The sequence below is a fragment of the Homarus americanus genome, unplaced genomic scaffold (genome assembly GCF_018991925.1).
Source record: "Homarus americanus isolate GMGI-L3 unplaced genomic scaffold, GMGI_Hamer_2.0 scaffold41366, whole genome shotgun sequence".
Lineage (NCBI taxonomy): Eukaryota > Metazoa > Arthropoda > Malacostraca > Decapoda > Nephropidae > Homarus > Homarus americanus.
In genome coordinates, this window is record NW_024723541.1 from 6,805,707 (window position 1) to 6,819,248 (window position 13,542).

At 38.7% G+C, this 13,542-nt stretch overlaps 1 protein-coding gene across 2 annotated transcripts in view; it reads right to left on the bottom strand.

The window, feature by feature from the left end:
- Positions 1-1,245: 1,245 nt before the first annotated feature.
- Positions 1,246-13,542, bottom strand: part of LOC121863615 (ribosomal RNA small subunit methyltransferase NEP1-like) — a 37,044-nt gene continuing 24,747 nt past the window's right edge. Inside the window, exons 5-6 of one of the 2 annotated variants that reach the window (XM_042362353.1) lie at positions 1,893-2,051; positions 1,246-1,564 (exon numbers count right to left, since the gene is read on the bottom strand). In XM_042362353.1, coding sequence (XP_042218287.1) covers positions 1,938-2,051 — 114 coding nt within the window. In that variant the 3' untranslated portion in view covers positions 1,246-1,564; positions 1,893-1,937. Of the gene's footprint in view, positions 2,052-13,542 lie in introns of both variants that reach the window. The other variant, XM_042362352.1, reaches the window with a different exon arrangement.

A 13,542-nucleotide genomic window follows, 5' to 3' on the forward strand; every position in this document is an offset into this window, starting at 1 on the left:
ATAATTGAAATCTCTTAACAGCTACTGCTTAGGATGTTTTCTGTAGCACAATGTAAACTGTACAGGTAGTTCTGCTATAACGCGATAATTGTGTTCTTGTAAAATATCGTGTTATAGAAAATCGCGTAATAGAAATAACAGGGCTTATGGAGAAAATAGGGTTAGGTGCAGATTACTCGAAATCGAAAAAATTTAGTAGTTAGCCTAACACAAAGGATAGCACAGTCTAAATAAATGTTACATTCATATCTAATAATGAAATCATACAGTAAATTTAACACTTTACCTTGAAAAAATATGAATGTAACTTGATGGGGAGAAGGGTGATTTTGAGGTTGATAACATCAAGCTTCTCTTCAAGTGTTATATCCTTTCTTTTACGATAATCACCGGGAATTCTATCATCAGAATGCTTTTTGGAGATATTCTTCTTTACCATATTCACAGTTAATACCACAAAATTGGAGAAATAGTAAGCAAAAATCGCGTTATAGCAAACAAGCGATCGCGTTATACAAATATTGTTCCGAATTCATAAATCGCGTTAGAGCAAATTCGCGTTATCAAAACACGCGTTATAGCAGAACTCACTGTACTATGATTTTACCTCATCTTCATTGTCGTGATTTAAATAAATACTATTGGGGAGGGATGTTAAACTTTGTAATATTGTGTTACTGCTGTTAATTTAAAAATCTCTTTCAAAAGTCAGGAATGAAACTTGGTCTCACCTGTATTAGATGCTGAACTAGTACAATAAACAAGTAACACCAACACTTAGAGGCTTAAAATATGAGGAAAATCATATAAATTTACCTTGTACAATGAAATGGATTGCAAATATATATAAAGAGCTTGTGTATCGGGTCATCATGTGTAGGGAGATATGTGAATTAAGTACAGCTCCTTCCTGACTTACGACGGGGTTAGGGACCCAAATCCAGGTTGTAAGTCGAAAATGGGTGTTTCTTTTTCTTCTCGGCACCACAAAACTCACTTAAGTTTGCCAGCCATTTTAAAGTGAATTACAAATGAAAATTTTATCTGTGTACTGACATTGGGAGTCAAAAATACATTTGACAAAATTTTGGAATGACTGAGGCAGGTCGTAAGTCGGGGAGGAGTTGTATATATTTATTGTTTAAAGAGGACCGTTATTACTCTATATTCTTAAACTTTTAATGTCTTTCAGGAGTCTGTGATTCATGTGTAATTTATAAGGAAGACATTTTGGGAAAGCCAAAGTTAACTACAGCCATTTATATATTTTGTACATTAGATAGAAATAAAAGTGACTTTGTATTAACAGGTTCCCTGATTCCTATTATCTCTTAATTACAGATTCATATGTAAGTTTAGCCTGACCTTTACAGTTCATCAGAAACTGGGAAGGACACGAATCTTCCCACTCTCTTGTAAGTACTATGGTAATTATGTCCAGCTTTATGGAAATTTTTGTAGAATGTTTGATTTTTTATTTCAGTATAATACCCAAGTATTGCAGGTAGTCTCTGATTAACTGGAGTTGTGACCCTGTGGGTTGGCATTTTGGAAGGGCATCCATCTGTAAAATTTCAACATGCTTGATGGCAACCGGGGTGTAGTTTCACGCTCACTAAAAGTATATTACATAATTAAATATGCTTTAAATAAATTATTAAAATAATATCTAAATTTAGCAACTGTTCTGGCTGTTTATAAATTACTTTATGCAAAGCTCACAAGTGAGTATCTAAGTTTTAAGCTGTACTGTTTTTCCTGTACTGCTGTAATATCAGAAAACTGGGGCCAACATTATAAAGAATGAGATGCCATACATATATTGTAACATTTGAAAACTTATCTGACTGACAAATTACACAATAAACACGGCAACAAAGGAAAATACAAACCGGTTTATAGCCTTCTAATTTTACTTGAAGATCTGAAATACAATTTCATTTGATATTCCAACCTTCTTCAAAACCAGAACATATTTTAGCACAAACTAAAGCAGCAGAGAGATGGTATCTGGAGAATGAAACCTCTTCTTCCACGTATTCTGTATCCACCTGAAAGTATCAAGAAGCTTTTTGTAGTTCCCCTTTTAAACTGAAAACGTTCCACAAACAGTTTGGGGGGGGGGTTAAACATTTTCTATCTGAAAATACCGAGATACATGTACAGTATTTGATTACACACTTCTACCTAAAAATATCCAAAAGCAAATTTTTTTTTTTTATAAAAGCTGCACATTTCAGTCAATAGGTTAGAGGTTGTATCGCACTAGATAACTTGCACAATAACTTGAATGTAAGTGCTTGAGCTACAACATGTCTTACAGCTTGCCAATGTTCTTAATACATAAACTTTGGACATGTAAATCATGTTAGCTTCAAAACAGAAATATTATTTATCAACAGTTTTCAAACAAATAGTGACCAATTTAAAAAAGAAAGACTGTACAGTACAGTATAACATTCAATATTACAGTAATCTCTCCATAAGTAGGAATTAATCCGGGTGAAGGGACGCGTTCTCAAGAAATTCTCTCCGTGTCCTAATATGCCGGGCACATTGAGGTGATTATAGTCACTTTACACTAGCTTGGCCCAGAGGCCAAGCCCCCATTTCTATAAGCGAGCTGATTGGTTCATATCAAATGTTCATTTCGCTGTATATTTATTCATACTAATGTGTTCACTATTTATTATCAGACCTGTTCTTCTCTATAATAATGTTAAAAATTACATAAATAAAAATGCAAATGATTTTAAGGCACTAGCATAATCAAAGAGGATGTTAAAAATGATTAAATATGTATAACGAACGGTCGAAGTCAGACAAAAGTTACGTTCGGATGAAGCCTATCTATTATTTCTTTGTTTTGTGGCAAACAAAGTAAACAAACTAATAAGATCAAACATATAGCACAATAGACAATTCCATACAGTTTGTAAAGGCTAGAATCATTGTAACTCATTTACGCACAGTTGTATATCAGGGGAACAGCCACAGGGATGGAGCGAACTGCAGAGTTGCCAACAACCTTTTACACCAAGGCGGGGCAGTTCATTCCGTCCCTGTGGCTGTTCCCCTGAGCGTACCTCCCCACGAACTGTGCGTATGTTCATCAATTTGTTCAGTTAAACAATGATTTACACTATATCTAGCCTTTACAAACTGTATGGAATTGTCTATTGTGCTATATGTTTGATCTTATTAGTTTGTTTGCCACAAAACAAAGAAATAATAGATAGGCTTCATCTGAATGCAACTTTGGTCCTCGACTTCGACCGTTCGTGATACATATTCTAACATTTTTAACATCCCCTTTGAAGTGCTAGTGCCTTAAAATCATTTGCATTTTTATGTTTGTAATTGTTAACATTATTATTGAGAAGAACAGGTCTAATTATAAATTATGAACATATTAGTATGATAAATGCAGAGGTAAACCAACACTTTTTATGGACCGATCGGCTACTTTTCAGCATAGAAAGGGGGCGTGGCTTCTGGGCCAAGCTCGCATAAAGTGACTATAGTTGTGGAGGTAACATGCACAATAAGTTCATACTGTATTATTCTGCCATTGGAGTGATCCCTTACTCGCTGATGTTTTGTGTACAATGATGTTGTGTAGTACTGTACATTACAGTACCAGGAAACAATCTGCCAAGATTGCAGTGTTAAGACAAAATGTGATTCCAGTTTTGTATACAGTCCTGTACATTCAGCAGAATGGACAGTGTATGCCTACTGTAGACTCAAGATGACAGCATCTGCTGGCGAGTGCAGTAAACGCTTAACTCAATTCGATATACTGTATGCAACTTGGAATGGCAGTAAAATATGCTACTAAATTATTTTATTGAATTACTTTTAACATTAAAAAAAATGTATTTTTACATAACTTGCAATATTCCAAGATCTGATGAAGCAACCTTGGAATGGCAAAATATGTGTGGGATGAGTGGGAGGCTCTGCCTGGTCAGCTGCTCAGTTATGCATCTGTAGGCCTTGTGAGGATACCCATCCACAGTTGCTCTACTTATTTTCAGGTATTTTGTACAAAGTGCTATTCCATTTGCATTGATAATTTAACCACTATACATGTAAAGTAATGTTTAACTGAATAATATTTAAAGTTGGTGCTGTAAGTGCTTACAATACAGATTTGTACTATACGTATATGGTACTGTAGTGCAGTGAGCCCCCACCACCTCTGACTGGTCCAACGAATTACCCAAAAGTATATTAAATCAGGGTAAAATCTTAACGAATATATGTTTTACACCAATAAAACCTGATTAATAATGTTTTCATTGAAATGTAGTCAAAATAATTAAATAACAAACAGCAAAAAACGCTAAATTCCAAAGAGTCACCTATCCAAAATGGAGATATAATTACCGATGTTTCTGTTACTTTGGGGTATTTAACATAGCCGTAGCATTTACCTTTCGTTAGGTTAGGTTAGGTTAGCGAAGTGCATCACGATGGATCTGAGTTATCTCCCTTGTTCACGAACTCTTTGGAATTTAGCGTTCGCCAATACCGAAAGGTTTTCGATGTTTATTATTTCATCTTGCAAATTATTTTTACAAAATTACACTAAAAATATTATTAAACATGTTTTGTGTATGTATAACAGATATTCGTTAAGATTTTACCCTTATTTGCTATACTTTTGGATGCTTTTTGGTACTTTTGGGTAATTCGTGGCTCCTTCTCTGACACCTACCACATGGCACCACAAGCATGAATAATCTTCATCCTTCAACTGCAATGCTGGTAAGTGTTAATTTTTGTGGAAGTTTTCTGATTATGGTAGATTATTTTGGCCAAAAGTTAGAGACAGTGATATCTCCGTTAGCCGGAACAATTGGTGCAGAGCACATCAGGGAATGAGAGACTTCCGGGTAATGAGACGACTCTCAAAGCCGGAAAAAATCCCTCATACCCGGAATTTTCTGAGTAATGGAAAAATGTTCTCGGAAGTTCCAGAAATTGCCCATTATATCTCTCTAACCTGAAAAAATATCCCTCATCCCCGGAATTTTCCAGGTACTGGAATTATTTTTCTAAGGAATTTCCGGAAAATGCGCCCCTTGGAAAATCGTTCCTAAAGCTGGAATTTTCCAAAAAATTTCTGGCTTTAACAACGATTTTCCGAAAAAATTTAAATTCCGGCTATCAGAGATTTCCGGGTCTGAGGGATTCCGGCTAATGAGATATTACTGTATTTGGGTGGGATGAAAATGCCCCGATAACTCGAAAAATTTGATATCTGGAAATGGTAAGAGCCCCATATATTGCAAGTTATCAAGGGTTTACTGTACAGTTCATAAAGATGATGACCATTATACAATGGGGTTAGGGACTTCTGAAAAGCCATTGTAAGGTGTATATCAATAACTTATGGGGGAAATAAGTTCCGTTTCTGTGCTCTTGAGCCAGAGTTAGCACTCAAAACAGTTTATTTTTCAACTCGATGTTTTAATTGCCTGTATGTTGGCCTGGCGAGTTAATGCAAGGCATTTATATATGTAGGTATAAAGCTAGACGTCGCATTCTGGACTTTATCACAAAAACTGGTTTAAAGAAAAAAAAAGGCTTTTTCAACTCATAAGATTGGGAAGACATACGTAATTTTCTTTTACTCTGTTACAAGTACACAAAATCTTTCATAGAAAATGTGAAAAAAAATACACAAAAAAAAAAAATAATCATAAGGTAAAAAACAAAAATGGAAAAAAAAACATGTACACGGGAGTAAGCCCACAGAGCGGGGATCTCTCGGATGTTCTTTGTCCCATGTCCTGTGAAATGAATGGCAACACAATATTTTTATTTATTTTTTCACATTTGCTGGTACTGTACAGTATACATTATTTTATGTACAAAGGATAGTTTCATCTACACGCAAATAATACTCTGAACGTCTTAACATGGTTCAACTGCTGAGCCTGGCAGTTACCAGGGACTGGCAGAACCTCCTGTATAGGTTGCATGTTTGACGTCATTCCGAGGTTACATCATTCGGGTAATGATCACTGTAAATCTGATCTTAGCCATCGTGTAGTGGTATTTGGTGTTGATTTTTTTACATCGTCAAAATTTTACTCTGTTTTTGTGTCTGGAAAGGCCAAGGCATCCAAGACAACCTTGTCTCTGAGGTGAAGCTTGATTTTGTTATGCAGCTTGAGACTCCTAGAGGCTGTGGTGGGAGTCAGCGTGACGTCTCCACTCCACCTACTTAGCCTCGAAGGGGACACGTTGTGGTGAATGTTGTTTAATTGTTTTGTACTGATAGTAGTATTGTAGGAATTGTTTTGTCTATGATACATGTGTGTTTGGGGACTGGCTAGAAACATATCCCATCTATAATAATTCGACTAGAAATGGGTTTTAAGGAACCTAACCCCATCACGTCTTGAGGTTTACCTATCCATTATTTTATTTATCTACAATATTCAATGGTGTTTGTGTAAATAAATACAGCTCTGTGACTGTCCATTTGAGATGCATAGTTTAGATTCTTTGAAAACTTTCCCCAGTACAGGGTGGAAAATTCCAGTCTTGGCTGTAACATAAACAGCTCCATTCAGGATTGTTTTAGAAAATAAAGGATGTTTCTAACTTAATTAGAACATTTCTTCTGTTTTATCATAAAGACTTGAGCCCCCATCATTATATCATGTCAAAATTTGCATAGTTTAGATTCTTTGAAAACTTTCCCCAGTACAGGGTGGAAAATTCCAGTCTTGGCTGTAACATAAACAGCTCCATTCAGGATTGTTTTAGAAAATAAAGGATGTTTCTAACTTAATTAGAACATTTCTTCTGTTTTATCATAAAGACTTGAGCCCCCATCATTATATCATGTCAAAATTTTGTTTAATAAGTTTTTGCTGTGTCAGATTGATGCAGAAGTTTATAATTCGGAAATGTTTCCCCCACCCAGGAACATTCCAGGGATGTGGGCTAGTGTCTGTGCAAGATGAGTAGTTTAGACCCAGAAACTTTTCCCAATAGTACCCGGAAAAATTCTGGGGATGTGGGATTTTTTGCAGGTTTGAGAAAGTCGTCTCATTATATGGAAGTTTCATCCCCGGAAGACCTCTGCACCAATTGTTCTGGCTAACAGGGATACTGTATACAGTGTTGTACGTTGACGCCGTTAATGCACGGCGGCAACTTTTTGCTGACGCTGACACCATCAATTTTTTGGGCAGGTGACGCAGCCAACTTTTCACCCGAGCGGAGAGTCAAGTGTCAATTTGTTCGTTAACTTCTTAAATATTTTATTTATACAAGTTTGATTTTCAATTATCTTGTTATAAAGATGACCAACAAGGCCATGTTCTCCATGGGCAAGGACGTCTTGAGGCCCAAGCGCAGCAGAATGAGCGACAAGCATTTTGAGATGCTAGTATTCTTGCGGGGGAACAAATGAATAATTAAAATAAAAAAAAAATAATAATAAATGATTAAAAATTAAAGAATATATTTTGATTCTGCATATGTTACTCCCATACACAGGAGAATAGGCATTTCGGGGCTGCATTTGTACGTCACTGAAAACTCATTGATGCTAGGTGTTGACGCTAATGGCGTCAATTTCTGAAATCATTTATGCCTATGCTGACGGCATCAAATTTCTCGGCCGTTTACGCTGGCGGTGCCACTTTTTTTCGTTGACACGTACTATACTGTGTATACATAATATCTTCACAAGTCAGAATCCCTCTAACCAGAACCCCTCAACAGCCAGCATTAAAATATCTTTGGAAAATCTAACCAGTCAGATTTTTTTGGAAAATCCCAGCTTTGGGAACCATTTTCCAAAGGGCATATTTTCTGGAAAATTCCGAGAAAATCTTCCCGGCACCTGGAAAATTCCGGGTATGAGGAATTTTTATTCTTGGTTTGAGAGATGAAAATTTAGGGGCATCTTCTGGAAATTATGAGAAAATTTACGGCATCCAGATAATTCTGGGGATGGGGGATTTTTTTCCAACTTTGGGACAAAATAATGCATTAGTCTGGAAAATTCAGAGAAAATTCCGGTTCCCAGAACAATTTTGGAGACGAGGGATTTCTTTTCTGGTTTGAGATCTGATGTAATGCAAAATTTCTGGAAAAAAAGAAAAAGAAAAAAAAATCCCGTTACCCAGAAAATTCTGGGGACGAGGGATTTTTTTTCGGTTTTGAGAAAGTTGTCTCACTACCCGGAAATCTCTCATTCCTGGAAGTGCTCTGCACCAATTGTTTCGTTTAACGGAGATATCACTGCACTACCTCGAAAAGTTACTGAGATATGCATTTGGCATTTATATTTTAATATTTCAATTAAGAACTGTGTAGTACATTATATTTGCATTACAGTATTACCCCGCTTTCACTTTCCGCGATTTCTCATTTACGTGGTACCTTGCCAGAACCAGACTTTCACTTTCCGCTGTGCATCTACTCATATACGCGGTGAAGTATATATATTTTTTTTATTTAGCTCATAAAATTCATACAAATTACCCTGCCAGAATATAATTTACATTACTGGAATTCTTACAATATGATGATCATTTTGAATATAAACATCATGATTTTGCATTAGACATACAAATTTTAGATCTAAAGTAATAATTTGGTTTACACAAAGCAAATATTTTATCTTTTGTGCAAAATATATGAAGTTTATATTCAAAATATTCCCTGACCTGCAAGGAATCCAGAAATGTCAATTATATTATCCTAACTTTAGTCTGAGGTATTATTTATTACTGTTAAAATCTAGTTTTTTTCACCCACACACACATTTATCTGGTAGGGAGGAGGGTGGGGGGGGGGGGGTTGGGACCGACCGACCCAGCTGGCGTGAGTGTGAGGAGGGAGGCAAGGTGGGGTACTTTGATTGACAGATAGTGTCGTGAAGAATATTTTTTTTTTTATTAACTGAAGATATTTGTTTTAGCTCATAAAATTCATACAAATTACTCGACCAGAATATAATTTACATTGCTGGAATTCTTACAATATGATGATCATTTTGAATATAAACATCATGGATTTTGCATTAGACATACAAATTTTAGATCTAAAGTAATAATTTGGTTTACACAAAGCAAATATTTTATCTTTTGTGCAAAATATATGAAGTTTACATTCAAAATATTCCCTGACCTGCAAGGAATCCAGAAATGTCAATTATATTATCCTAACTTTAGTCTGAGGTATTATTTATTACTAAACGTTAAAATCTAGAGTTTTCACCCAAACATTAATCAGAGAGGTAGGAGCTAGTGAGCTGGGAAGAGGGGGGGGGGGATTTGAGTCCATTATTTGAATGGACATTAACCTGGCGACTGTATTTCTCTTAAATATTAATTGTGTGAGCATACCATCATAAAATTTAGATGTTATTTTTACTACAACATAGGTATTGTGTCGGAAAAAGTGGAGTTTGGGGGTCGGGCCAGTCTCTATTAGAATTAATCCCATATGTTCTGTTGTTCACTTTACGTGGTTTTCATTTTCTGCGGTACCCTGTGGGTTCAACTAACTACTGTATATACTAGCTGAAAAACTACAGCTCCTCCCTGACTTACGACCTGCCTCATTTGTACCAAAATTTTGTCAAATTATGTATTTTCAAGTCCCAACGTCAGTACACAGACAAAATTTTTGTTTGTAATTCACTTTAAAATGGCTGGCAAGCTTCAAAGTGAGAGTTTTGTGGTGCTGAGAAGAAAAAGAGACACCCATTTTAGATTTTCTATGTATTATTTAAGCATTTTCGACTTACGACCTGGATTTGGGTCCCTAACCCCGTTGTAAGTTGGGGAGGAGCTGTTTACTGTTGATATGTTTGTAATATACAGTGAACCCTCACTTTACGCGCTTAATTCAACCCACGGCGGCCCGCGTAAAGTGAACAACATAACATATGGGATTAATTGAAATGGAGACCGGCCCGACCCCCGAACTCCACTTTTTCCTGACACAATACGTACGTTTTACTAAAAATTACCTCTTAACTTTATGATAATATTCACCCACACATAATATAGAAGGGAACAGTCAATACGAGAAGAATAAAATGAAGGTTAGGTTAGAAAAAAACAAGGCTGGGGTTAACACTTACGTTAGTAGAAGAGATGGGTCGGCGTAGGGGAATGGAGGCTGATTCCGAGGCAGAGGGCAGGCTACTGGCCCTCAGGTGAGTCTTCATCGGTGTCATCCACACATACTAGTGCCTCCCTGACAAATCCCTCAAAGTCATCATCACTGTCTCTGCCTCTGTTACTATCTTTGACTTGGGTTGGCTGTGGTGGGTTGCGGGCGAAGAACTTGTTATGCTTTGCTGACGGCTGGTGTTTATGTTGTCGTGATAAACCTTGATGTAGGGCTCCATAGTCTGCAACAGCTGGGTAGTGAAGATTTCATACCTGTTTGCGTCAGGGTCGTCGGAAAGGAGGAGCTTGGCTTTCTCGATACACTCGATGACACCCCTAACATTACTATGGGATAAGCGGCGTTCTTCTTGGGATGACACACCACCTGCCTCTTCACTGACGTCATCATCATCTACCATCTCGTCGGTAGTCACATCAGGATCCCTTATCACCTCCAGGATGTCGTCGTTGGTGGTCTCGGAGAAGCCTGCAGCTGTAACACTCTGCGCAGCTTCTCTGGCAAGGTCCACTGCTACTGCAACAGTCTGACCCTCACCAGTCACAGATTGACTCTGCCTAACGGCCGGAATGCCTTGCAACACATGTCTCCATGCATGACGAACAGTTGCTACAGACAGCTGATCCCATGCCTCCACCAAGAAGTCCACAGCTTTCTTGACGTTGAATGCTCTCCAGAATTGTTTTAAAAGTACTTCTTGCTCTGCCAACTGTTGATCCTCGTCGTCTTCACTCAGGTTACGCAACTCTTCCTTGGTGTTGGTGTAGTCGTTCAGGAGCTGGAATTTTTTAGAGAATGCAGCTTTTACATTACAGATCAATTCTTGGTCCATGGGCTGTATTATAGACGTAGTGATGGGAGGAAGGAAGACCACATTTACGTTGGGGTGACGATCTAACAGTAGGGGCGAGTGTCCTGGTGCGTTGTCAAGCAGCAACAAAATCTTGAATGGCACATTCTGTTGCTCACAGAATTTCTTCACATCGAGAACGAAACAGTCATCAAACCAGGAGAGGGACAGTGTAGAGAACATCCATGCCTTACGTGCGGTCAGCCAGTGGACATATAGCTTGGTCATGTCCATGCTCTTGTAGGCGTGCGGCTTGTGTGCTGTGTGGATCACCGATAACTTGAGCTTACAGGTACCGGAGGCATTGGTGGTAAACAGGATGGTGATGCACTCCTGCAACTTCCGGCCCCGACACTTGCTGGCATTCTTCACTACGAAGGTCTTGGAAGGTAGCTTTTTCCAAAAAAGACCAGATTCGTCCATGTAAAACACCTGGTCGTCGGTGTACTGTCCTTCCTCCATAATCTCACGTAAAAACGGAGGAAATTCCCTAGCCGCAACACGGTCAGCACTAGCTTCTTCACCACCAATGTTGATATTGGTGATCTTGTTCCTCTTCTTAAACCTCTGTAACCACCCAGAGGAAGCATTAAAGGGTTTGGGCTCTGTAATTCCCATCTTTCGTGACACTGCAGCATACAGTTCACGTGCATACTCCTTAACTGAGCGCATGTCCACAGCCATGTTCCGTCGCGCCTGACGCACCAAGTAGCTCACAAGTAATTTTTCCGTCTTGAGAAGCACCTGGTTGTGGAAATACTTGATCATAGAAGCACCTGTAGACTTTGTGATGTTCATGTGCTCCTTTATCTTGGCTGCATCCTTCTTAATTGTCCTGATCGTAGACTCGTTAACACCATGCTGGTGCGCGAGATCAACCTGTCATGTTCCTTTCTCCAACTCTTGTATGATCTTATACTTAATTTCGTAGCTTATGGAACGTTGTGTCTTCTTTGGCTTAGGGCGGCTGGGAAAGGTTTCTCTCTGGGTGTGGTGGTCCGGCGGAAGCCATTTTACAGAACAATGGAATCACGTATACACGGTGTGGCCTGGAGGGATGAAACTGCCGTGGCTAGGTCAAGCGTCGTCTTTCCTCCCTCCCTCCCGCGGGTGGACACATCATATTACTTTAAACCAATCACAGCTAACAGCGGAGGGAGGTAAGGATGCATGGCCCAATTACAGTCCGATACGTCATATGACGTCACTGATAACGCAACAAAGACACACACTGCGCAACCTACTCGCGCCGCTTACACAACATGGCGGATGGCGGGAGAGGGCGGGAGGTTTGGATCCAAAAATGGCGCGGCTCACCAGCCGCTCTCCGCATAAAGGGGTACACGCACCGCGGAAAGTGAGCATTCCGGTTTCGGCAAGGTACCGCGTAAACGTGGAAATGCGTAAAGTGGGACCGCGTAAAGCGAGGGTTGTGCCTTACATGACCTGTGGTGTAATGGTCAGCATCTTCGCCTCGCAAGCGAGTGGACCTGAGTTCGATCCTCGGGCAGGGTGAAACTATGGGCCAGTTTCTTTACGCCATTTGCCTCTGTCTACCCATCATTAATTTGGAACCTGGATGTTAATCGATTTACGGATCGTATTCCGGGGTAATGGTTAGCCAGTGCAGTTGGTGAGTTTTCTGGTCTTCTCGGACTATTCCTTAACACTGGGTCATGCAGCTCGTTAATTTAGGGTGTGGTTGTTGAGTTGGCGACAGCTTTTACACCTTAAACAAATTCACGCCAGGTGGGCCAGCCATCCACGATTTCGAGGGGCTTCCATAATTATTGTGCCATAATACTGCATAAAACAACTAGTTTAAGTTATTTATATCAACATTATTACTGTATTATCGAATAATTCGTCAATTTTGTGCAATGTGCTGATATATATACTTAATTTTAGAAGTTTATTTGACCTCTACTTTTGTTGTTAAACTTATTACACTGTACTGTCACTTGGAGGATAAAACAAAGAAATTGGTGGGTGTGGAGTCCCTTAGCCTCAGGGTGATTAGTTTAAACCAATGGTTAAAACTATTTCATAACAAAAGTGTTTTCTCTACCTTGCATGTTCACACCTAAGGCTAACATATACTGAACAGGTAGCAGACAAGTATGACAGCAGCCAAGCTGTCACACCTGGTTGCTGCTCAGACCTCAGTTCACTTTTTGGCTGAGATAGTTTGGGCATGTGGAGAGAATAGATGAAACTGATTCAGTTGGAAGATGCATGAGCTTAAATGTGGAGGGGAGGAGAGCCAGGGGTAGGCCAAGATGGGCATGGGGAGAGGTTCTAAGAAATGATATTAAATAAGAGACTTCAAGAGATTGTGCATCATTGAGAGCTGCCATCAGGTAATTGCAGATAACCCACTCAAGCCTGGGTAATGGCTATAAAATATTAATGAAGCTTTATAGGAAAAAGTATGCTATAACCTGTGTACATACAGTATGTACTGTAAAAACACCATCAAAATTAATTCACTGAGAAAGGAGGACTCCTTGAATAAC